Genomic DNA, 27,068 nt, shown 5'->3' with positions numbered 1-27,068 from the left:
ATGTAAATACACTTAACCTTACATTTATGTAACTTTTTGCTATAACACCCAAGTTTGAGTAAAGCTGCTTAAAAGTGCATGGCATTACACTAACATTTGTATCAGTTGATATATGTCGAAAATTGTTTCTGAACTCTTCCCTCCCCCCCCATTGTATTGTATTGATAAGGCAAAAAATAAACCTATTTGAAGTATTAAAAAAAGATCTTAACCCAAATACCCACTGTTAACTTCAGGAATTTTTCAGCTGCCTTATAAAAGGATAAATAGATCCAACAAGCACGTCTATAATACAAAGTAAACTATGATTTTATTGTGAAATTCTCATAGATGGAAAATGTAATTTGAATATTCTGTCCATTTCGTTTTACAATAATCTTACCACTTATTTTTGTACCATGTATTTCAATTGCCTGTTTAGTGAAAATAAAGGAACCTATTAATTTTTGGCTTGTTTTAGTTTAAATTTTTATCATTGAATTAAAGAAGAAACCTAACTCTGTTGTCAATAGCCACATGCCAGGTCTAAAATAATATTTTGGCTGCTGCTACCTCACTTCAGCCCCAACCCCAACCTCCCACTCCCAGCCTAAGAAACAACCCTTGATTTCTGTCACTTTAAAATGCCAGTGTCAGCAAAGGATTTGTTTCCCTCAAAACCCTAGAATCTTTTAAGGTCCTATTTAACAAAATTTTCACATGTGCAAAATTCCACTGAAATAAATATATTTCTTTCGTTTATTTCTACCCAGCATTCATGTTTTCAGTATGGATATAATTTCTAAAGTTAGGGCAATCACAATAAATTTCTCACTCTCTACTTCAATGTTTTAAGTCTCCTCCAAACACAGTTGACAACTGACTCAGAGCATGGATTAAAAACAGCATCAACACAGCAGTCTGATCATTTGCCAATTAGGGGAAAAAAAGCTGTGCTGTTTTCCACCTCTACCACAGATGAATTAACAAAATGAAGCCATTTCAAATAGCTTTAAAGAAGGATCAAGGTACTAATAGGCTAGATAGCATATATTCTACACTTGTTTCCCATAAAATTTAATCTCCCTGAACCACTAAGTCTGGCTAAATCTCAGAACACATAAGCCTCCCTAAGTCATTTATTGGGTATTATCTGGAAAGCATATTAGATACTGCTCTAAGATATAAGATAGTCTATATGCCCTGGTTGCACACACAAGAGGCTGTTTTGATATAATGCAAGGTTCTATTTCCCTTTAACCATAAGAATTAGAATTGAAACAATACTTATCACCATACAATTTGATATTACTTCCAATAAGTACAATATTTATTAAACATATCTTTCAGTTGTTTTGTTACATAGTGTGCAACAAATTACAATATTCTGCCGCCACAAATTATATGCAGGTATGAAGAAACTATTAATCAGATAGTGTAATCTTTCCATTTATAACTCTACAAGGAAGAACTAGCAAAATCAGATCTTACATATAACATCTCACTAAACTTTATGCATGGAAAGTGACAGACACCGGTTGTGCTGTTTGATACAAAATGGCTGAACTTCATCTTCAGAAGACTAAACCTGACATCTAAACATGCCAATATAAACATCAAAACAAAATATATTCTAACCAACCACGGGAAACAGTCTGGTATCAGGAAAGCAACAAGGATTACACACATTATTTTATAAACCAGCACACAAAGGTTTAAAACAGTTCTGAAAATGAAGTTAGCTGTCTTGAGTCAAGGGAATAAAAAAAAAAGTCAGTATTGACCATTTACAATCTCTGACCTTTGTGGAGACGGTAAGAATCTGTTGTAGTGCAGCTACATACAGTACAATTCAGGCAATTTTGTTTTTTTCACTTGGGTTCAGATTGCAAATTCATTGCTGTGAGAAAAGGACGGAGGCAAGTTTTAGCAGCAACCTCCACCTGACTGTTTGACCGGAGTGCTCTGAATTTTAACATTGGACTTCTCCGCACCACCAGCTGTCGCTCCAGGACCCATTCTCTTTTTAATCTCAGCTGCCATTGTCATGAAAGACTGTTCTACATTCGTTGCGTTCTTAGCACTGGTTTCCAAAAATGGAATTCCAAGGGAATCAGCAAATTCCTAAGAAAATAATAAGGAACAATTAACAATAATATTTTTTATTTAGTGCGTTTTTATCATCTAAATAGAAAGTGAGGAAGGGTTAAGTCCTCAAATCTGAGCATGCCTGGCTACATGAAATGTCACTGTCAGAAATTCTATTCAGTGCACGTATTTCCAAAGCTAAAGTGGCTATGATTGCTGTATTGGTCATAGCCATGAGTAATTCAAATCAAACAACTTGAAAGTCAAACTTGAAGACCTACCTTTGCTGTTGTGTAGTCTACAACTTTCTTTGTGGTCAGATCACATTTGTTCCCTACCAACAACTTGTTGACATTTTCACTGGCATAACGATCTATCTCCTGCAGCCACTGTTTAACGTTATTGAAGGATTCCTGAAAAGGTATTTTAAAAAAATTATAACATGGTTCTGAACACAACTGGTCTAATAAAGCAAGTGATTAACAAATGCTTTTTTGACTTAGTGAAGCAACTCTAGCTACAAAATAGGTTGTAACAGTAGTGCTGGGAAAGAAGTAAACTGATGATAGATTAAAACTGCTATATATAGGTGCCAGGGCGATGGCTTAGGAGTTAAGATGCAAGCCTTATGTACACATGCCTCAAGTGCTACCGTAGCATCACATGCCACACACCACAAGGTGCAACACTGGAGGCCCCCAAGCACCACAGAGATTGGCCCTAGTGAATCCATAAGCAGGACTACATCACAGGACCCTAGTATGAAACTGTTAAATATCACAAGAAGGATCGCTAAATATAAGCATAGAGCATCCTCAAAATTAAAGACTTTAGATACCTAAATGAATTAAAAATTAAAATTTGCAAGGCTTAAGGATGAAAATACATTATCAGAGAGGGAAACGTAGCTCAATATTAAACTACAGCTCTTACGCAAATCCAGTAGTTCTAGAATATGCAAAAATGGTTTTAAAGTTTAATAAAAATTTTGTTTATGGGCCCAGGATTTAATCCAGTGGCCCTGGATTAGACCCCTGGCATCTGAACAACAAATGGATCTATAAACAAGTTTCGAAGTCCCTGTTTTGGGGAAAAACATTTGACTTTTAAATATTCCATTGTAAGTTGAGTTTAGCATTTTCCCCATTCCAATTGTTAGTACTTTTCCAGCACTTCTATTGACAATCTAAGTTTGATTCTATTTAAGTACTAAATCAGTAACTTTACAATTGACCTGACATTACATTTGCTACGTGAGAAATTCAAATTTTCGAAGTTTATCTTTTCTTTTTGATAGGAAAAAAGGGAGCCTGAAATTTTCTTTCTGACCAAAAGGGACAGTTTCTGATAAAAAAAAAAAAAGACAAATTATACACTCTGTCTCTGCATCCCCATACCTTCTTGCAAAAGCACATCACGACTTCAGCTATTTGCTATTTTATTACAATGTCATTATATGTGTCCTGACCCACATCCTCCACAGGCAGAGAAGCCCCCACCCCCATTCTGCTTTTGGCAACTTTGATAGGTTAATTACCAGGCAAATTCCTGTGAATAATTAACACCAAGAACACAAACACAGTACTAACCAAGAGTTCCTTATAAACCCTGGACAAATGATTACTTTAGTTTATGATAAATATAACCAGTCTCTTGAAAGCAAATGTAAAACTGATTACTAAATGTTCTGTTTACCAAAGGCAAATAAGACAGTTTTAGTTGATCAATCCATTCAAATGAAGGATGAAAGATAATAATGCACCTGTTTTTGAAAGATTAATGCTTTAAAATGTTTTAGTGTTATACACTTATTGGAGAGGGACAGAAATTTCTGCTATATAAAAAATATTTCTATATAAAGTAAATGAACATCATCTTTGACAAACAGTAACTTCTCTATAACAAGTATTCCCTACTTTGCCCCATAACACGATTTCCCCCTGAAACTTACCTGATCTGTCACATCATACACAACTATGATGCCATGGGCTCCTCTGTAATAACTGGAGGTGATTGTTCGAAATCTTTCTTGGCCTGCTGTGTCCCACTATTAAAAAACAATCAAGAAATCCAAACAATTCCATCAGAGTTAGGAAATGGCAAAGAGGAGGGAGAAGAGTTTAGTTTACATATAGTCATATTATGAGGCTTTGAAATGGAAACATTAGCACTAAATGTTCATACTACTAAACTGCATTGATAATGGCCAAAATGCATGTTCAGAAAAGAAGGTAGCACTGTAGCACTGCCCTCCTGTTGTTCATCGATTTGCTCGAATGGGCACCAGTAACATCTCACAACAAATTGTGAGACTTGTTGTTACTGTTTTTGGCACACTGAATACGTCACAGGTAGCTTGCCAGGCTTTGTCGTGCGGGCGAGATACTCTCAGTAGCTTGCCTGACTCTCCGAGAGGGGTGGAGGAATTGAACCCGGGTTGGTTATGTCGGCCAAGTGCAAGGCAAACACCTTACCCACTGTGCTATTGTGAAAAGAAGGTACTGACTACAATTTAGCTTATGGTAATTAAACTAAAATTCATGTTCTCTGGAATGAGGAACTGTATTATACTTGTCATATTACCTACAGCCGTTAGCATTGTGCAAGGCTTAAAAATGAATACAGAGTAAGTTGACTTGATAAAAAAAAAAAAAAGCTATGAACCCAATTTCTTTAACACAATACATACCCACAAAGACAGAATCGCTTGCAAGTACATTTTACCATCATGGAAAGCAATGAAACAACTTAATCCAGATAACTACCAAATAGTACCTGAACCATTTTAAAAGCACCTTACCATATTTCAACAATTTAGACTGAAAATAAATGCTTGCATTTTTTTAAAAAAAATCGCTAAAATTATCAAAGGAAAACTCAACTGTCAGAATTACATTCTTGGTGATGAGAATTTTGTTAAAACTGCTTCTAGATAGCACTATCACTATCCTCCCGTTGTTCATCGATTTTTCTCGAGTGGGCCCAATAAACGTCTTCATTAGAGACTTTGTTGTTACTGTGTTTGGCATATCGAATACGTCACGGGGAGCTTGCCAGACTTTGCCGTGCAGGCAAGATATTCTCGGTAGCTTGCCGGGCTCTCCGAGAGGGCGGAGGAATCGAACTCGGGTCGGCCATGTTGACCAATAGCACAGTCCTGCATGTTCTAGATAATGATCTTAAAAGTTTTTATGTAATTAGAAAACCTACTTACCCCACTAACAGATAAAAGATAAATCTTTTGTTTTTGTTTTGGGGTCACAACTGGAGTTGCTTGGGACTTAATCCTGGATTTGCACTTAGGGGCACGCCTGGCAGAGCTCAGGAGATCTAATGGGATGCTGGGGATCAAATCATGGCCAGCCGCTTTGCAGAGCAAACACCATATCCAGTGTACTATCACTCTGGCCCAACAAGGTAACTTACTGATTAATGGAGAATTTTAAATGTTTATTTAAGAATTACTGTGGGGGAAAAAAATAATTTGACTAAAATAAATAGATAATAAGCTACAATCACTTTAGAGGAAGGGAACTGTAATGTTAAAATAGCCTAACTAAACTGACATCAATACACATGACAGGCATTCCTCCTCCCTCTTATCTCCCTCCCCAACACACGCACACAAACATGCAAAAAAAATCACTTTCTTTGCTTAATATCACTTCCTTTGCTTAAGATCCAACCTCCAAAAGAGCTGATAAAAACTAAATTGCAATGAGGGAGATACCTGAATACAGGCAGTACACGACTTTAGTGTCAAATTTGTTATGTTGAGGTTTTTGTTTTTCAAAGTGCTGGGGATCAAATCCAGAATATCACACAGGTGAGGCATGAACTTTACAATGCTGTGCCAGATCCCTGGCCTTTAAATTATTTGTGAAGTAGAATTCCATAATGTGTGTGATTAACTTATTCAGTTAAGGTAAAATGTTAACAGTGACTAATCTAAAACTAAGGACAAGTCACTACAGCTTCATTACCTTTCCTTCTAAAGTACCAGACAGATCTTGGAAGATTAGAGAGCAAAATCTTGCAGGATATCTTTGGAGAAGCTTGAGCTTTGGGATCAAGCCAGCCTGACAAAACTGCAAATCTATATTCATGGGAAAGTCAATCACCTAACAGCTTTTTTAAAATCTGTGAATCCTAGACACCGCTCATTTTACAGAATTGTTTAGGGAGTTTAAATGAACTTCTAGTGTCTGTAAAATGCCTACCACAGTGTCTAATTATAGATGTTGCTCAATAAAATACTTCCCTTCTCTGCCCACCAGACTCTATACAGAGACAACAAGAGTTCCTCGATGCACATTAACAAAGAATTATAGCTATAGCTTTTAACAAGTAAAATTTACGATGTCTCCTTGACACTTGGGAAACTCCTTATCCATAATAATCCCACTGTAATTGATTTCACAGTATTGTCTCATCCACTAAAACTCAATCTCCTGTGGGGATGTTTCATTTTGTATCCCTGAGTTGATGTGAGTTCCTGGTGTAATTTGAGAATTTCCATAAATGCTTCATGAATGAGTGATCACAAAAAGTTCCATGGTATAGGACTGGCCCTTCCTCTAACTTGCTAAATGTTTTCTAATCTCCAAGTCTAATAAAGACACAGATGGGATACTGAACAAGGAAAGCTGAAACGGACTGAAGAGATAGTACAGAGGTTAAGGTGCCTGCCTTGCATATGGCCCACCCAGGTCTAATCCCCGGCATCCATATGGTTCTTGAACACCAGGAGTAACTCATAAGCACAGAACCAGGAGTCATCCCAAAGCACTGCAATGTGTGGTTCAAAATCAAGCAAAAAACCTTTTTTCTACTTTATTAAGGGAAGCAATTTTTTAAAATCTATTCACCTATGCATGTTATATCAACAGTACAGAAGCTAAGGCACTTGCCTTGGTAGCAGTGGACTGGGGTTTGATTCCCAACTCTGGGCATTTATTGCCTGGGATTACTCCTGGGCACACAGAGCTAGGAATAGAACTGAGCACCACCAAGTGGTTCCAACACACAAACAAGATTCAAAACTTCTAAGTAAAAACTTGTAAATTAAAATTCCTTCCAATTCAGTGTGCCATCAGTTTCAAGATAAAAAAGAAAAAGTCACTTGTTTTCTATGTTACCCTGTATTCCAATAGCCAACTTTAAAATATGCCCAGAAAAAAAAAAAATATGTCCAGAGGGGCTGGAGCAGTAGTACAGTGGCTAGGGCATTTGCCTTGCACGTAGCCGACCTGGGTTCGATTCCCAGCATCCCATATGGTCCTCTGAGCACCGCCGCAAAGATAGGAGTAACTCCTGTGCATTGTTGGATGTGACCCAAAAGCCAAAAATAAATAAATAAAATAAAATATGCCCAGAATATTTTTACAGATCAAAGATAGTTCCACACTGGTTAAATTGTACCAACTGCCCTATGATGGCCTATTTTTTTCTTTAATTAATTTTTTTTATTGAATCACTGTTCATTATAGTCAAACAGTATTCCAACACCTATCCCTCCATCAATGTACATTTCCCAGCACCAAAGTCCCCAGGTTCCTTCCCATCACTCCCCACCTTTCACTCCTCTCCAGCCTGCTTCTCTGTCTGCCTGCCTGCCTGTGTCTGTCTGTTTCTCTCTCTCTCTCTCTCTCTCTCTCTCTCTCTCTCTCTCTCTCTCCCCCCCCATCTCTCCTTTTGAGCAATTGCCTATTTTTAAATTAAGGATTGGAAATATAAAGTTAGGTAATATGGGAGGGCTAGAATAACTCGGGAACACAAAATATTGAAGAAAGAACACCATGGGTCACTTGATTCTACTAGTAACTATAAGCAAGTTAATAAAACTCTCACCGTACATTTTATGATCTACAAAACAAACATGTTAGAAAATCTAAGTTACTTTCCAACAAGATTCTGTTTCTAAAGAAATGTACAGACTAGGGGCTGGAGTGATAGCACAGCGGGTAGGGCATTTGCCTTGCACGCCGCTGACCCGGGTTCAATTCCCAGCATCCCATATGGTCCCCTGAGCACCGCCAGGAGTAATTCCTGAGTGTAGAGCCAGGAGTATCCCCTGTGCATTGCTGGGTGTGACCCAAAAGAAAAAAAAAAGAATTGTACAGACTAATACATAAGAACTACTCTTCAACTACATCACATATAAAGGATCTTTCTAAAATTTCTCAATAATACAGTATTCACAGTAAAATACAACCAAAAATGTCAAATACACTCTGATGATAAGAGTAAGTAAACTTAGACCCCATTGGTAAAAGTACAAGAAAATTAGACTTATTTTTGACAAGGCACTCAGATAAATCCTTTTCAATCTAAACAATTCCATCATTCATAGATGCACGATTAGGGTACTTCACATTTAAGTTGTAGGTATTTTAAAAAGAATGAATTCTAAGTTTACCAAAATAATTTCCAAATAAATTTTCTAGTTACAAAATTTTACTTACTATTTGAAGCTTGATTGTTTTCCCATCTAACTCTATAGTTCTTATTTTGAAATCCACACCAATTGTGCTGATGTAGCTTTCTGTGTAAGTATCATCCTGGAGGAAAAAATAGTTGAATTATAATTAATGTTTAACAGAAGAAATGTTTATTTTTATCTACAAAGTTGCCAAAATTTATAAAGGCATGACATGTGAAGAACAACATTCTATCCCACTCCAGTATATCACCTAGGAAAAGGTTTTATACTTCCAATGTTTTGGAGGCTGGAGATGTAAATCTGTGGAATTTTTCTTAAATGTGCAAAGTATTGGGGCTACCAAAAAAAAAATTTCGTAACTGCTAATCAATTCTTGCTTCCTCTTCTCTTCCAACCAAATATATTCACCACAAAGCAACGATCATATCACTCTCATGGATTATATTTTAGGAAAATACTTTAGTTGAAATAAAATTCACCTAACGTAAAATTCACCTCTACTATTTAGTCTATTTCATCAAACCAAAGGAAACCCTGCATCCAATAGCAGTCTCTCCCAATTTCCTCAGACCCCAGAATTACTTATCTACTGTCTCTATGAATTTGCCTATTCAGTAAATTTCATTAAAAAAGTATCGTAACTGGGGCTAGAGCTACAGTACATGCACATGATCAATGTAGGTTCGATCCACAGCATTCCATATGGTCCCCTAGCACCATCAAGAATAATTTGAGTGCAAAGCCAGCAATAAGCCCTGAGCGTCACTAGGTGTAGCCCAAAATCAAAAGAATACCGTAACTTTTTATGCAGCCTTTTGTTGTCAAGCTTCTTTCAGTTTATAATTTTATAAAGGCTATCCATGCTCATCAGTACTTAAACAGTAAATTGTATAAATACACTACATTCTGTTTATCCAGGAAAACAAAAATTGCTTCTATAAACAGAGATATACAAGTTTCTGTATGAACAAAATGTAACACAACATTAAACTTAAAAGTTCCACCTGTTCTTTTCAGTATGCATTACAACATTCCATTCAGAATAGAAACAAAGGGGTGTGGGGGGTGCCAGATGGAGTAAAACACCCAGTGGTGCCCTGGGGTTGCTCCCGATGGTATAGGGGATCAAAACTAGGTATCCTACCTGCAAAGCATTCCATTCTAGCCATATGAGCTTTCTCCATGGTCCTAAAGCTCTAAGTGAAAACATTTGTGAACAGAAGTTTGAATGGAAAGATCAGACAATCAGTACAGTCTTATCCTAGCAAACAAAGCACCACCTCGGAAGTTCTGCCAGTAAAGATGGGCTCAATGCTAAGGGCCAAGGAAATAGCTCAATGGGCTAGGGTGTGCTTTGCATACTGCAGCACCAGGTTCAATCCCCAGTGACCCCACATATAAGTACTGCCAGATGTAGCCCCAACCAGGGGAGTATCACTGTGCACTATCAGCGCAAGCTGCCATGGTACTGAGGATGGAGTCCAGGGTCTCGAGCATATAAGGCAGTTGCCATTCTATCACTGGACCCTATCACCAGCCTTCTTCACACAAAATTTAAAAAAGAATACTTAAGGGGTCTGGAAGATAATTCAAAGTGCTGAAGCAGATGCCCTGGACACTCAAAGCACAGAAGTGGCCTACACCAGCAGTGGGGGCAAGGTGAGAGCGAGGCAGTCCCACCAACACAGCGGTATAATCACTAGGGCCCAACACTAACTGGTCTGTACTATCAGGGTGTGGGCCCTGGGCCCTAAGAACAAGTAGGGAGATCTAAATGGTGCAATTAAATAACTATAATAAAACTCTAAAAGATTATTTAAAAAAAAAGAACGAAAAGAAAAAGGTAATTTTTACTGTTTCAGAAAAGGGAAAACTCTTGCTAGTGCAAGGATATAAATAGCATTAACAATAAGTGCAGTTTGGAGTGTAGCACTACCCTGATATATACTAATACATCAGAGGTTTTACCCACCATTACTTTTGCATCACAGCAAATGTCAGCACCATAAAAAGAAGCAAATGTCTTTTGTCTTAGTGGGTAACAGTCTCAATTTCCTGAACCCCTTGTAGTTCTTGAAAAGCCGGGGATCTCTGGTCCATACTGTGAGAATGAATCATCTCCACAGTGAAAAGGAAAATATGCTCTGCTTTTTAAAAAAAATTCTCGTAAATTTTTATTAGAAAAGTTATTCCATCAAGTCACCTTCAAAGCAGGCCAATTATTTTTCCTTTTATCTCATTATGTATGTAGGAATTAATTACCATTTTTACCTTTACCAAGACCGTCTGACAATAATTGTATTTTGCTTAATTTATTAGAAAAGCAATAACATTTTAATCTACTTAAGAGTTCAAGATATAACTGGGGATGTATATACAGATGCTTTAAACATTCAAATTCTGGAAAAAAAATAATTCTTTCTGAAACAAAAGGTCTAAATTTTATTTTCCTAGAAAACATACAGCATTAATTTCTATAAATTTCAACTTACTGCAAACCTAAGAAGGAGGCAAGACTTTCCAACACCAGAATCACCAATCAGAAGTAACTTGAATAAATAATCACTGCAAAAAAAGCAAAAAAAAAAAACAAAACACATCAATGAAACATATATTGCACTATAGTTCATGACAATAAAAACATAGCCAAGAATATTCATTCACCAAAGGAGTATTTCAGTTTCTGAAAAGCTCATGTTATGACTTAATAGAAACCAAATCTGCAACCAACAACAAACCCTTTTGATGAATCATTAGAATGACTGAATCATGTAAAAGAAAGTTAGGCAATTCCATCCATGATGTCTGAGATTAGTGAATTTACACTTCCAAGGAAAGAAAAAAAATGTAAGTATCTCAGAAAGGCTGAAAGAGGGTAGATAAACCCTACTATGCATTATCAGAATTTGGGGAGTTAAGTTTCTATTGTTCTTCCCAGTGAAACAAATCTCTCCTTTAAGTACCAAGATCAAACTATTATTATTTTGGGCCACACCCAGCAGTGCTTAGACCTTATTATTCCTGGCTCTGCACTTATGGAGTGCTGGGAACTGAAGCTGGCTGGCTATATGCAAGGCTATATATATATATATATATATATATATATATATATATATATATGCAAGGCAACCCTACCCTATACTCTCTCCCCAGCTCCTTAAAATCATCATTTCATAGTAATCCTCCAAGTAAAAACTTTTAAAAAATTAATTTTTCTATGTGTGTGAAGGCCTGGGTTGGAACCCCAGTACCACCCAGAAATAAAATACAATCACTTATTTTCTGAAAGCACATAATGCATAGAATATGTACTGTAAACTAGAGATGCAGCAAAAATCCAGTTGTTTTGCAAATGCAAAATTATATGAACATTCTGAACTTGCAGTAAAGCCCTCTTTAGAAAACATAGAAGACTAGGCTCTTTATGGATATTTGCCAGTGCCAGGCCAAATTAAAAATCCATCCATTCCTAAGTATTCCTTCACAAACTGAAGCATGTGAGATTCAAAAACCCAGTCTCCAAAGGAATCTCACATGATCCATCCCCCTTCTGACTGGTTCTACAACATTCTTTTAAGCCATTTTCAAAATGAAAAAAAAAAAAACCCAAAGTTACAGATTTTTAGAAAAATATACCTGATTTTCAAGTTTATGTCTTGCTTTTGAAAAAATGCTACCCTAAGGTAATCAAACAGATCTCTAATTTTAACCTAGATTATAATAATTACATGTAAATAAGGTAAAACTTTAAGTGATTACCTTTGTTTATTCATAAACTTAAGTTTTTTACACAAGTGAATGTGGAACCTACTGAGGTGGGTTCCATATTCACTGATAACAATGTAATATGAATTGAAAATACATGCTATGTAGGCTTGTGAAGGCTATGCACTAGATTTTTAGAGCTCCTTTTCTCTTACATTCCCTAAACAATATGATAGTATAACTTACGTTGTATTTATAATGTACTGGAAGTATAAACACTTGAGTTGATCTGAAATGTGTATGGACTCTATGCAAATACTATATCATTTTTAAATAAGGGACTTTAAAAAAAATCTATGGATGTTTAGTATTAGGTTACAAGAAAGCTAGAGCAGCTAAAAGGGCTGAAGAACATACTTCACATGCTGAGGTCCTGACTATGGAATAGCCTCACAACACCCAATATATATAACCAAAACAAAACAAAAATGGGTAATAGAATACTCACAACTTAAAACATCTGGCCCTGACAGATGGTACAAAAAAAGGTTAAGGAGCCTGCCTTGTAGGCCACTGACATGGTTTGATCCTAACCACCACATACAGTCCTGAGCACTGCCACAGGTTACTCCTGAGCACAAAGCCAGGAATAGCACCTGAGCACCATGTATAGTCCAAAAATCGAAAGCATAAAAAAACTATTTGGGGTTTTGTCAAATTACCAGAGTACCATATTTCACCACATAATTGTCATGGATTTTATGCCAAAATCTTTTACCAAAAGTGAGGTGTGACCAATGTGTAAAGCTTTTTTGTTGTTTTGGGGCCACACCTGGCAATGCTCAGGGGTTATTCCTGGTTCTGCACTTAGGAATCACTCCCAGCAGCAGCCCACAGGGAACAAGAAAAGGTATTTGTCTGTGTGCTGCCGACTCAGGTTCCATCCCGTGTACAATTATGACGCCCCAACATCAACCACCACCAAAAGTAATTCATGAGGACAGAGTCAGGAGTAACTCCTGAACGCCACTGCATGTGGCTCAAAAACAAACCCAATAAATGATGGTTAAGGACTAGGGATGTGGCTAATAGCCCCCAGCATACCTCCCGCCAAAAAAAGTAAAACAATAACTAAAAGAGTAAGTTTTTAAAAGATTGCCTGTGAAATCCTTGAACCCACAGAATAATTTGTAGCACAATTGGGAATCATTCCACTTTTTGAAGGGGTTATTGGTTTCTTTGTTAGTGACCTTCTGTAAGAGCTTTACATATCTTGGACATTAGTCCTTTAAAATACTGTGTGCGGTATCTTCCGTTCAGCAGCATGCTTATTTTTAGCTCTTTTCTTTTGCAATGCACAAATTTTGATGTAGCCAATTATATCACTGAACAGATAGATCTTTGAGATTCAGTTTAAGCATTTAACTAGTCTATTTATGAACTCTGATCCATAGAATAGAGGCCTTTGATCCACTTTAAATTAACTTCTGAGACTATTTGTGTCTTACCTGTATGATCAATACTATGTTACTTGCTTTGTTTCATTTAGAATTACCTAGCACAGTAGCATACTTCTAAACTATTAACATACCAGTGTTCAAGGATCGGGTATTTGAAACTGCTCTGAAATATTTCTGTGACTGTAAGTCATAGCCAGGAATAAACAAATACCCTCCAACTGTTACAGAGGCTACAATCAGAATTCATCCATGGCTCTGAGTTGGAAAGGGGGTAGTTTTGGGGAGTGCCCAGTTTGGGAAAGACTGCCTTAGGAAGATATTAACTTAATCTCTATCCTCTCTCCTTCTGCCTCCCTCTCTCCCTCTCTCCTCCCACTGCCTTCCCCCTGCCCCCCACCCCTGTCTCTCTCAGTTTTTTGGGTCATACATGGCAATGCTCAAGGCTTAGTCCTGGCTCTGCACTCAGGAATTAATCCTGGCAGTGCTCAGAGGACCATAAGGGATACAGGGGATCAAACTGGTCAGTTGTATGTAAGGCATGCACCCTCTCCACTGTACTAAAATCTTCCCTTCTCTTAAGTGTAGAAGGTAATAATTGATTCCTAAGAGTATAGAAAAGAAAAGTTTCTATAAATATGCCAAGTAAGATGATAAGATTTTGGGGAAAATTATGTGTGAAGTGATACAAGAATTCTCTTACTAATTTTACTCTTTTGTAAATTTAAATTTCAAAATTAACACTCCGTCCAAAAAAAAAGCGTGTGGTTGTAGGGCCAAACCTAACAATGCTCTAGGGTTAACTGAGCATTAGCTGAAGATGATCTGGTGACAGATGTACAAGGGACCACGTGGTGCTGGGCATAGAAGAACCTAAAGCCTCTAGGTGACAGAATGGACTCTAGCCCTTTGGGCTATTTTCCTGCCCTACACTACCTTTTGTTGTTGAGGGTTAGGGTTCTTAAGTGACCCCTTGTGGTGCTCAGGGAACTCTAGGAGGTATGGGGATTCAAAACAGATTCATGTAATCCTGCACTCCAGTACACTGATTTTTCTCTATAGATGCAAGAAGAGAAAAACTTTTTATAGGAGGGTTCTCTCACCGATTCAAACTTGAAATTTTGCCCAGTGTACTTGTCATAATACAAATGATTTCCAAGTAGAGAGGTTCAAGGTTACAAGCAGTACTGCCAGCAGTTAAACCTGAGTGCAGAGCCAGGAATAAGCCCAGAGCTTCACCAGGTGTGATCCCAAACCAAAACAAAATAAAATCCATGACTTCCAAATAAATATTTAAGGATAGCCAATCAAAATACAAAAACTGAACCGAAATTCTTTTTACTGCTTCTTACAAGGGGATTGGGGCCCTAGGGTCACGTCCAGTGAGCATGTTATATCAGGGATCAAACCAGGATGTGGCTAAACCTGTGATATTTCCTTGGCTCGAAGATATAGTAATTTAACCTCAGGTCTAGAAAAACTTAATTTGATCTCAAGCCTAAAGTCAAAAGGTCCAGTCATAGCCTATAATTTACAACGCTTAAGATTTAAAAAATAAATACAGGGGCTGGAGCAACAGCACAGCTGGAAGGGTGTTTACCTTGAGTGCAGAGCCAGGAGCAACCCCTGTGCATCACCAGGTGTAACCCAAAAAGCACAAATAAATAAAAATTAAAAATAAATACATAAATTTTTTTAAGTAACCACAAAAAAATGTTAGTGGCCTTATTTAGTGACTTAAAATTTAAATTCCTGGAAGTTAACACTAATAGTAAACTAGAAATACCTTACCATGACCGAAACACAGGTACAAGGGTTAAAATTCTAATTCCATCCCTATGCATGCTGTTTAACTTTTCTTTCACTGTTTCCTTCAACTGTAAAACCAGGAATACTATTTCTTCACAGAATTTAGGAAAGTCTTGTATATAAAGAAAGCTTCTGATTGATGATTGAAGGTCAACTTGTTTTTGTTAACCCCATCATCCCAAGACTAGAACCAGGGTTCTGAAGAAATCCTCAGCAATCTATCCCTCTCCAGCTAAATCAAACACAACTAAATTTTCTATTAACAATTGATATCAGGAATCCCTTATCTACATATCCTTTGCACTAGTAGGTCACAAGGTTTAATTTGTGAAAATACTGTTCTATTGGGCTGGAGAGATAGCACAGCCGGTAGGGCATTGGCCTTGTACGCAGCCGAGCCAGGTTTGATTCCTACTTCTCTCTCAGAGAGCCTGGCAAGCTACCAAGAATATCCCGCCCGCACGGCAAAGCCTGGCAAGCTACCCGTGACACATTCGCTATGTCCAAAACAGTAACAAGTCTCACAATGGAGACGTTACTGGTGCCCACTTGAGCAAATCGATGAACAATGGGAGGACAGTGCTAAAGTGCTACTATTCTATTGGTTACTTATCTGAGTGAGTCATTTTCTTATTTTGGTATGCATCTATAGTTTTGTTTCATAATTGAAAATTTAAAACAAAAACCTTAACTTGGAGCAAAATTATGACCAAAAAAGGGTTTCTGTATATACGTTCATATATATTCAGTGGAAAATGAAAAACTGATATTAAAAATATTTAATAGAGAACAGAAATAAAAGTGATTACATGTGACAAAAATTTTAATGTCAAAACTACTACCTGGAGGTGCTGGAAGGAGTACAGTAGGTAAGGCACTTTCTTGCCTTGCACATGTGTGATGCAGATTCAATCTCTAGTACCACATATGGTTCCTGAGCCCCAGCAGGAATGACCCATACATAAGAGTCAGAAGTAGGACCTGAGCACCACTAAATGAGTCCCCTTTTCCAAAAAAAAAAAATACTACCTGCCATTTACATGTCATCTAACTTTTCTTACTACAACATGCATGTCAACTAGTATCTGCATAGCGTTATATAGTTTACTCAAGATTCAAGTGGAGTATTACTGATCTTAGTATATATAAATAAAAATGTTCAGCAGGCAAAAAAGGTCTGTGTGCAGTTTCACTTGATCACTTGTCATCCTGTTAATCATCGATTTGCTCGAGTGGGCACCAGTAACGTCTCCATTAGTCCCTGTCACGTGCTAGTGTAGCCCAATGGCGTCTGTTCATTCTAGGAACACAAAGAGCCTCAAACCAATCGTTCAGGGTCTTGACGAAGAAGTCTGGTCATCTTGTAGGTGGGTGGCCACACGGTCTTTTGACATCCTGTGGAATCCAGTTGGTAATGGCTCTAGTCCAGCGGTCATCTCCAAATCTCATTACATGTCCAGCCCATCTGTTTTTCGATACCTTGGCAAACAAGACAGCATCCCTGATTCTTGACCATTGACAGAGGTCAGAACTCCAGATTCTTTCTCTCATTTGAGTGAAACGTGATACTCCAAGCATAGCTCTTTCAATTCCTCTTTGGGAGACCTGAATAGCATTCTCATCCTGCTTTTGTAGGGCCCAGGTCTCTAAGGCAGGTCTCTAATGCAGGAAGAACAGTAGAATCCAGGAGATGTGCCCAGAGTCGGAGTTCTTTGTCCTCTTAGCTATTTCTTCAATGCTCTTGAAGGTGTTCCCAGCTGCTCTCGTCCTCCTGCGCAACTCAGTTGCCAGGTCATTCATCATGTTGACTTCTCGACCTAGGTACATATAACTATTGCATTTGGAGATGTTCGTCCCATTGAGAGCAAATAGAATGTCAGGAACGAGACTATTTCTCATAAACATTGTCTTTGTGAGATTCAGCTGTAGTACGACCTTTCCACACTCACGGTCGAAGTCGGCCAGCATTTGTGCCGCTTGGCTAATGTTTGGTGTTATTAGAACGATGTCATCAGCAAAGCAGAGGTGGTATGTGCAGTTTAAGTAGCAATATAAACTTTAAACCCAGAACTCGGGGCTGGAGAGAGAGGGGCACTTGCCTTGTATGTGGCCAACCCAGGTTTGATCTGTGGCACTCCATCTGGTCCCCAAGCCACACCAGGAGTGATCCCTGAGTACAGAGCCAGGACTAAGCCCTGAGCACCACTGAGTATAGCCCAAAAGCCAAAACAAAAATAAATCTAAAACTTATAACTCCAAATATTTTATTATTCCACATTCTTCCAGTGATGTATTTTATATACTCAGATTAATAATCAGAAAATAGGGCCAGAGAAAGAATACAGTGGTTAAAGACATTTGCCCTGCATGCAACAGACCCAGTTCAATCCCTTCCTCATGTCCCCCCATCCCCCACGTCCCCGCAAAAAGAACTAAACAACTACCCATAGTGTACATTCCACAGATGTTTCAAGTATCCTTTCAAAAATCTAGCTATTCAATTGTTTTTAATAAATTCCATCTAATCTACTTAAGGATAAATTACATTTCCCTGGGCATTCATCTTAACTATAATCCAAATGGATTTTAAGGTACTAAAGAGATCATATATGTCCCTACCATAGTTCTTAATATGAAGACATTCTGTGAATTCATTGTGCCTGTTTTTAAAGACTCTTAGGAACACTTCCTATACTAGCAAAGTAAAGAGAAACAGAAAGGTAAGACTTTTTTGGTAGTGGTAGGAAAATCCCCAGGGATGTTCAGGGGCAACTCCAGGTGGAGATCAAAAACCATTTCAGCCTGGAGCAATAGTACAGTGGGTAAGGTGTTTGCCCTGCACACAGCTTACTGGGTTCAATCCCTGGCATCCCATATGGTCCCCTGAGCACTGCCAGGAGAAATTCCTGAGTGCAGAGTAAGGAGTAGCACCTCCCCCCAGCAACACTGGGTGTGACCCAAAAAGCAAAAACAAACAGGGTCAGGCTCATGCAATGCAAAGCAACTTAACCATAAAACTGTTTTTCTGACAACTAAGAAAGGTAACCACCTTTCTTTTTTTTGAGGGGAAGGGGACAAAGGCAGGCAGCGGGTGGGGGGAGGTTGCCTACACTCAGCAGTGCTCAGTGACAATATGGGATGCCAGGGATCAAACACAGGTGTGCCATGTGCACAGCAAGCACCCTACCTGATGTACTACCTCTCTGGCCCACTAACCAGTTTCTGAAAAGAGAAAAAAGCAAAGACTCTATGATCAAAATAAAATCAGTCCAAACACATCTCAAATCTTTAAACACATCAGTTCAGGATATCAGATTTAAAACTGTCATTCCCAGAATTCCTATCAACAGTGGTAGAAAACAATTTTTTCTGTTTTCAATTTCTTAAATCAGGCTTTCTTAGAGGTTTGTAAATGTTAACCACTTAAAACTTTACACAAAATGTTATAAATCTGCATGCGCATAACTTGTCTGTGGGGTTAATTAAATGCTCCTGGGGTATAAAACTATTAACTGGGTTAAGAAAACCTGTCCTACATCAAGTTACTGAAAATGTCTACAGGCAAAGTGAAATGAACAAAAAATTGTACTTAAAAGTTTAATACAAAGGGAAACAAATTAAACCCATCACAATTCTTGGAAAAATTTAATAATTCAATTCCATTTGTGAAGCTCACCAGCTTGACAGATTGCACAAAGTGCCCTGTGAGAAGACCCGATCCATATGCTAGCACACAAACTGATTTAAAAGTCATTTAGAAGATCTTATTGGGCCTGAAGAAACTGTATGAAGGGCAAGGCATTTGTGTGACTTGCATGCAGCCGACCTGGGTTTGATGTCCAGCAATGCACATGGTCCCCCCCCCCCCGCAATAATTCCAAGAGTCACCCCTGAACACATCCAAGTATGCCCAAAATACAAAAATAAATAAATGAAAGCAGGTATTACTAAAAATTACACTTCTAATAAGTGGCGCCTCCTGAGAACAAAAACAGGCACATGTAACATTACTAGTCAGAATTATGAATCATGAATCATGGGCACGAAACAGTACAAAATACTGCTACTCATCACAATATATCCTCAGAATAAAGCAGTGTTCTATCAATCAATCACAAAAATATCAGAAAATTTATTTCCAATTTCTTCTAGACCCTGTTACCATGCTCTGAGTTAACAAACATTTCTTCTCTAGCTCCTTACAGTTTCTACATTTTCCCCCAAATAGCATTCCAGTGTTGCCCTTTCATTATCTGAAACATTCAATGGGTGGTTCCAAAGAAAAGCCAAGGTTTTCCCCCCACTAAATTCTTTTCCAGATATCAAAGCAACAATCCCAGCCCCACCTTCTACTGGAAAAGACTGGAAACACTCTTGACCACTCCCCTTTCCCTCTAAGGAAAAAAAAAGTGGCCATTTTGCCTAAATCTCTTACTAAAATTAAAAAAAAAAAACTATTTGAATTTTTAAAACAAGTTCACAGGAGTAATAAAAACTTAATAAGCAACACATCTAAAATACCTCAAGCCACAGTGTCTCACATTCACTTTCTAATTTTTGTCTTGAAACACAAATTTTAGCAAATCCTTTAAAAATCTCAGAAACTTAAAAGTGTGTTATTAAGAGCCAAGCTTGCTTTGTACATGAGTCTGATCCCTAGTTGGTGTGAGCTAATCAGGAGTGATTCCTGAAAGCAGAACCAGAGTAAGCCTTGAGAACAGCTAGGAATGGAAGAAAAAAAACCAAATTATTTAACCCCAAATATAAGACAATAGAAAACATTAATATAAAAACAAATAGAAGAAAGCTAACTATTCTTAATTATCAAAAATAAAACTATCGAAACTATAAATAGCATGGGTAACATCAAAAATGACCAAGGAGAGAAAAACAATTAAATGATTGATTGCTACTAGAATATGAGCTTAACTCAAAATGTTAGCACAGAGAAATTACTAAACTTGACCCCAAAATTGGGGAAGGAATTGGGGGAGATGGGGCCAGGAAGATATTCAAAGAGCTACAGCACATGTTTTGCATGCTGAAACTACAAATTCGATCCTAGACACTGGATGCAAGCAGTACCCACCCACTCCAACCCAGTACTGAACAGGAAGTAGCCACCCCAACTTTTTTATTGGATTTATTTTTATTTATTGGATTTATTTTATTTTTATTTACTGGATTAAAATGTCCAATAAATACGATTACTCACAAAGAATTCTCTTTTACAGCATTTGAAAAAAAAAAACTGGATGAGGTGGGGGGCCACACCCAGTGATTACTCCAGGGTGTGCTCAGTGCTCAGGAATCCCTCCTTTCAATGCCCAGGAAACCATGAGATATGAGGGATGAACCTCATGCAAGGCAAGAGCATTACCGCTGTACTAATGTTCCAGATCTCCCCCTCAAAAAACAAATTTTTATAGAGCTTTATTTGTTGTCAGAGGTAGGAAGGTATAAACATCCCTCCTTTTAACTGATAATGAAAACAGCAAATTTTTAAATGCGAAATTTCGATTTTTTAAAATGAATGATACTGCAAGAATGATTTATTTTGTAGCTACCTAGTTACTGGAAACTAACATTTCCCAAAGAATTACATACAATGATTCTCTATAGACATTACGGGTCAAAGGAAGATGACATACATGACCTGTAAAGAGTTCAAATGCGAGCACCACAAAAGAAATGAAAGTTCTGGGTCATGAAAACTTACTATATTTCTCCCTAAATGTTTCTGAAATTCTCAAATTACTATCCACTAACACGACCAAAAAGTCATCAAGGCAATCAATAAAAAGACAATTTTAACTGATTTCTGCTTTTCTTATAAAATTCGAAATTATGTGGAATGATATAGTTATTTGTCTGCCAGATAACAGAAATGATTCACTTATTTTTTTATTCAAATCCTTAAGCCAAATGATAAGGCTGAGGAAAGGAACCTTTGGTCACTGGTAGAGGGAAGCTGACAGGGTGTTAGTTAGGTTCAGAGACAGAACTCAGAGTGGCTCAAAGTTTTATAAATCATGGTTCACACCCACAGCACAGCAGGTAGGATTTGCCTTGCATGTAGCTGATCTGGGTTCAAACGCCAGCACAACAAATGGTCCTCCAAGATCCATCAGGAATATCCCTGAGCACATAGCCATGAGTAAGCCCTAAGCACGTGTGACCCTCAGAAAGTTTCATATATCACAGCGCCTAAGTAAAATAATAATCCCTCCCACCCAATCCTTTGGGTCCCAGCATGGCATAGTCCCCCAGCACTGCCAGGAGTGATTACAGAGCACAGCCAAGCATGGCCCAGAAACTTAAAAACAAAACTTTTCATCCATGGCATACTACTGGCAAAATTGTCAAGTGTTATCTGAGTTTACTAATGCAAAAGAGGAAAATGTGAAAGACTGCATTAAATTTTCAGCCAATGATCTCAAATTATTATTCAAGTGTATTTTTATTTAAAAAAAAGTCTTTTATAATTTTTTCTGCATTAAAGAACTACAATTGTTCCAAGTAGAAACTAAAGTTCCTCCTACTATGGTAAACTGTATATTAGTGATACTCACACATACTTTATTAACACGTTTCTTATAAATAATTCTTATGTTAAAAATCCTCTAGAAACCAATGGATTATGAAAATGCTTCTGGTATGAAGATAATGCTAAGTATTTAACCAGCGTATGGAAATAATCACTGCCTGCCACACCACCTAGTTCAGAAAATCAAAATGCTCCAGGAAAAAAGAGCTCTTATCCTTCCCATCTACTTTTTCCATAGTTCAGATTCTATGCTTTTACAATTGCTTTTTTGCTTTAGCTTGTACTTGAAACAATTAATTTTTAGCATAAAGATGACCCAAGATGGTCATTTCTCTCAAAACAGCCAAAAATAAACTTACAACATGTGAATCATAAAGTAAAAGCAGTAATAAGGCTAAGTAATCTTAAACCAATTTAAACCTAAATTTCTGTTTCTTCTTTGAGAACTATTTTTCCCCTTTTGCAAGAACTTATTTTCATGATCAAATTCAGCAGCAATGTGAAATTTTTAGTTTCGAAAAAAACGATATAAATCAGATGATAAAACAAGAAAAATTTATTAGGTTAATTTATAAACATTAGCTAGTATACAGTACAAATGTATTATAATGTCTACACATGTATAATGTACCTGGAATAAATGTTAGATATTCAAGACATCTTAGAATCAGGAAAGGCACTCACCCATTAAATTTTAAGAAAAATAGGATTTTAAAGATTAGAACTTAGCACTAAAGTCTTGTATTAGAGTGCTACAGTAAGAATGTTCCTCTTTTTTTCCTTCCAACTTTCCTATTTAGTTTTATGATGGTAACAAACTTCATTACATGCAAAAAAGAAACTGCTTAAGTCAGACCACTAAAAATCTGCTGCTGGTAGCTGTTGTGACTTCCCTAAAAAAATCCAATCACATACTCTCAAGACAAGTAATTTTCACTAATGGTTTTCCAAAGGTTTTCCTAAACACCTATTTAATTTACTAGATTCAGTCTAAAACGTAATAACAGTAGACCAGACAACTGGCATAGTTGAAGACAAAAAGATATAAAAATGATTTTCTGGGCCAGTTACAAAGCTCAGTGATGGAGGACCGGCATGCAGAGGCCCTGAATCTGATCCCCAGCACCCATGGCCCCACCACAGACTTCTGCTTTTGATTCTGTTGAGGTCATTATTAATTGGTCCTCAAAAGAGAGGTTGGCCTGGCACTGTATTTACTGAATAACTATTATTCTTGAAATTTATTAACCAATGTCCCTCCTTCCACTCCTTGAGGGAGGGCGACAGGGTGGACAAAACCTCCCTCCCTTGCTGTTTCTCAAATCTATCACTAACAAATTTCCTTACAGGTCTCCTTCTATAAAGTATTCCTAAATCCAACTAAACCCACCATAATCCACCACATTTTCAAAATCATGATGCTGCATGGGCAGGAGAGACAGTATAGCAGGTGGGGTACTTGCCTTGCATAGGGCTGACCCAGATTTGATCCTCCTAACCCTGAATGGTCCCCCAACACCCTGGGGAGTTTTATCTGAGTTCAGAGCCAGAAGTAATTCCTGAATATTGCCTGCTGTGGACCCCCCAAAACAAAAAAGAAATCATGATGCTGCAGCCCATACCACATATGTAGAATTTGCTTCATCTGCTTTTTCTGAAATATATGCAGCTATTTTCTATATGCCACTATGAACTCTTGAGGATAAAGGATTGGTCACATTCCTAATTCCAGCACTACCTGCCTGCATTACATGATAATGATCTACACTATGTAGATAGTGCCCTTATAGTTTTCCAAATTCTTTGACACTTGAACCTCACAACTACCTTCCTAGGAATAATGACTCCTAGTACCTATTTTCCAGGAAAAAAATTGAGGATGAATAATTTGTCAAGCTTCTTTCTGTTCAACAAATCTTTAGGATCTTTTTACAAAGCTATTTGTATATACAGCAAATACAAGAAACTTCCTGAACAGAAGGTTCACACACCTCTTAAAAGGTGTGTAAATCCAAGTACCTAACCAGAAAAAAAAAAAAACACTAAATTAGGGCCCTCAAGTCCAACTCTGCCCAACCATGTAAAAATCAACTTTGTCCCTGGAGCCCAGGATTAAAGAAATGAAAAACTGCCCACAAAACAACACAGTCGTCTCAGACAAACCCTAGCCTAAACTTCTTAAAGCACCTAAAATTTTGACCAAAATACTATGGCTCCTGTTAAGTAAAGGGGGGGGGGGGGGGCGCATATTTCAGCATTAAACCACAGTATTACAAAACTTGAGGTCAGAAAGCATGTTGCAAGAGCCATGTGACACACACATGACGGTCAGCTAAACTGATGGACCTTTTAGGGAAAACGTTTTACGGTAATTGACCAAGGCAGTAGCTGAACTCCACTACTAGGACAAACACTGATTTGTGCCTAAAAACAAACAAACACAAAAAAAATCTTCTCCCCCCCCACTCCCCCCCGGCAGTCTTCTGAAATAAGAAAATCACCACGAAGCCTACACATTATTCGTACACTGCTGGAGGGGTTCTTGGAGGGCCATCAGGGGCGCCCCGGTGAAGTATTCCCGGAACGTTGGATGCCAGTTCCCAGGAAACGCACCGGGCGTGCCCTATCTGCTCGGGTGACTTCCCGAGTGAGCGAGAGGGAAAGAAATGCATTAACTTTTCACGACACCTCGGGGAACCTCATTCCCCAGCTGCAGGCATCCGAGTCGGTAACCCAAGCGCCGCCGCCGCCGCCGCCGATCGACGCGCGGCGGGACGGCCCGAGTCTCCGTCCGCCCCGGGGAGGCGGTCACAGAGGCGTCCGGTCCGTCCACCCCCGTCTTCGCTTTTCCCCCTGACCTGTGCGACACCCTGTGACTTGCGTGTCCTCTAAAATCCACACGCTCCCCCGAGCCCGGGGTTTCTCGTCAAGAACTCCGGGGTGAGGGAAGGGGGGTGGGGGAAGAACTCAGTCGGCAAGAGCGCTTCTTCGGAGCCTTTCCGACTCGCTCCTCGCCGTCGACTCCTTCCTTCCTTTCCTCCCCAATCCCACGCAAGCCCGGAAAGCATCCCGATTCCCCGCAGCCCGCCGGGGAGGACGGCGGAGGGGCGCCCGCGCGCTCGGGGCTGACGAGGAAAGCGGCTCTCCACCGCGCCGGCCTCGGTCTGACAGCTCCCGCCGAGCGCGGCCGCGGGGTCCCGACGGGCCGCAGACCCCGAGCCCCGGGCCGCCCCCCCCCAGACACACGCCCCGCGCCGGAAAAACAAGTCTCCCCGCCGCCCCACCCCCTCAGAGGCCGGGCCCCCGCACCCGCAGCGCGCCCCGGGCCTCCACCCGGACCCGGTCCGGGCCCCGGTTCGCCCGGCCGACCCCTCCCCCCGGCCTCCCCTCCACCGGCAAGACAATGGGGCCCGACTCGCGGCCGTCCGCCTCTCCTGCCCCCCCGACCCCTGCCCTCCGCGCCGCGGCCCGGACGCCCACCCCCCGCGCCGCCCTCCTCGCCCCCTGGACGCTTCTCCCGGCTGGCCCCCCGCCGCAGCCGACCGAGGCGCTCGCTCCCTGCACTCACTATTCAGGATTCATGCTGGACATGTCACTGCAGCTGCCGCCGCCGCCGCCACCGCCGCCCTTGCTGCCGCAGCCGCCTTCTAGACTCTCCGCGCCACGGGGAACCGGAGGGGAGGAATGAGATAGGCTGTTCCGGGAGAGCAAACGTCTTCCCCCACTCCGTCCCCTCAGAACACAATCAGCAGCCGCCGCCACTCAGCTCTCGCTTCCACCCAAAATGGCCGCCGGCGAACCAGGAAATAGGAAAGCCTTAGACCAAGGGGCCTTTACACAGCCCAGGGGGCGGGCGCACCGCGAGGCATGCCGGGAAAGAGAGTCACGAGCGGCCGTAGGCGCGGGGCACGGACGGCGCGGCGGGGCCGCCGGGACTCGGCTTCCCGCCAAGCCGCGCGCGCACGGCGCATGCGCACTTGAGGGGTTGTCGCCCATCCCATTCCCCAGTCTCTCGCCACCCCCTCTCCGCCTCTCCCGGTTCCCCTCCCCGCTGACTCGCTGGCTAGGACTTCGCTCGGACTCCCCCTAGCGGATTGGCTAAAGCCGAACGGCCCCGGTGACGTCATCAGTGAGACGTGGCAGCCTCGCGAGTCAGCGCCCCGTGGGGGAGGGGGAGGAAGGAGGAGCGGAGGGCGGTGCCGGCGGCTGGTGCTGGGGGGCCTAGGACCCGAGTAGGGGGCAGAACTGGACGCTGTCAGGGTCGATCCGAGTGCGGAGGCGGGGAGGAAAGAAGGGCTGCAGGATGCGCACGGACGCGCCTGCCTCCGGACCTTCTTCTGCGGGCTGGACCCGCTTGAAGCTTGAGTTTCCTGGAAGATCCTTGGACGAAAGAGGGAGGAGTGGAGGCCGGGCTGCTGAAAACTTCGGGCCTCTGGAAGACGTGAAGCTGTTGTGTCAGTTCCCTTCCTCGCTCACCCAGCCCTACAGGTTCCAGTCCTTGGCCTGGCTGCAGGCTTTGATTTCAGCCCTTCCCTGATCACCCCAGCCTGGATCCTAGATAATGAATGCTGTACCACCAGTGGACTTTCTACTTTTTCCTGCCCTGACCAGACTTGTCTTCCTGACACATTTCCATCACGATGCCACCCAGAGAACTCTGTCCTGCTGCCAGCCTACTCAGTTGAATTGTTACTTACTTTTAGTTGTTTAACTCTGAGTCGTTCTGCAAGATTGGAAGAGAGTAGCCTATAGAAATGTGAAAAATTCTCTCTCTAATACTTGGAAACACAGGGAGTAATAGTGGTGTGACATTTAAAAAAAACCAAAAAAAAAAACTTGGTCTTTAATCAGCTCCTGAACTAAAATCTCCACTGAACTTTAACACATTATCTTGGGTTATTTAATTACAAAGGGCATAGTATAATACATTGTCCAAAGTTTATCTTCCAACTTGTTCTAAGAACCTAGAAAATTATCTCCCGAGACTGATTGCAAAATCACTTTAAATTCCCGTGACACCAAAATGTGGGAAGAAGGTAGT

The 27,068-nt window shown here is 40.0% G+C and overlaps 1 protein-coding gene across 1 annotated transcript; it reads right to left on the bottom strand.

The window, feature by feature from the left end:
- Positions 1-286: 286 nt before the first annotated feature.
- Positions 287-25,835, bottom strand: RAB1A (RAB1A, member RAS oncogene family). Its single transcript, XM_056124540.1, has 6 exons — positions 25,596-25,835; positions 11,002-11,074; positions 8,532-8,627; positions 4,019-4,114; positions 2,349-2,480; positions 287-2,103 (listed from the first exon to the last, which is right to left on the bottom strand). The coding sequence occupies exons 1-6, from the start codon at positions 25,616-25,618 to the stop codon at positions 1,906-1,908; spliced, it is 618 nt and encodes a 205-aa protein (XP_055980515.1). The 5' UTR covers positions 25,619-25,835; the 3' UTR covers positions 287-1,905.
- Between the last annotated feature and the right edge of the window lie 1,233 nt (positions 25,836-27,068).

The sequence above is a fragment of the Sorex fumeus genome, unplaced genomic scaffold (genome assembly GCF_029834395.1).
Source record: "Sorex fumeus unplaced genomic scaffold, SorFum_2.1 ptg000006l, whole genome shotgun sequence".
NCBI classification, from domain to species: Eukaryota; Metazoa; Chordata; class Mammalia; order Eulipotyphla; family Soricidae; genus Sorex; species Sorex fumeus.
The sequence above is the reverse complement of the archived record's forward strand: the minus strand, read 5'-3'. Positions and strand labels throughout refer to the sequence as shown.

Bases quoted from the DNA above. Each gene is read 5' to 3' on its own strand.
- RAB1A (XM_056124540.1), bottom strand. From the start codon at position 25,618: ATGTCCAGCATGAATCCTGAATA. The intron at 8,628-11,001 runs GTAAGTTGAAAT...TTTTTCCTCCAG, and splicing joins GCCTCCTTCTTAGGTTTGCA to GATGATACTTACACAGAAAG. The intron at 2,104-2,348 runs GTAGGTCTTCAA...TTATTTTCTTAG, and splicing joins TAGACTACACAACAGCAAAG to GAATTTGCTGATTCCCTTGG.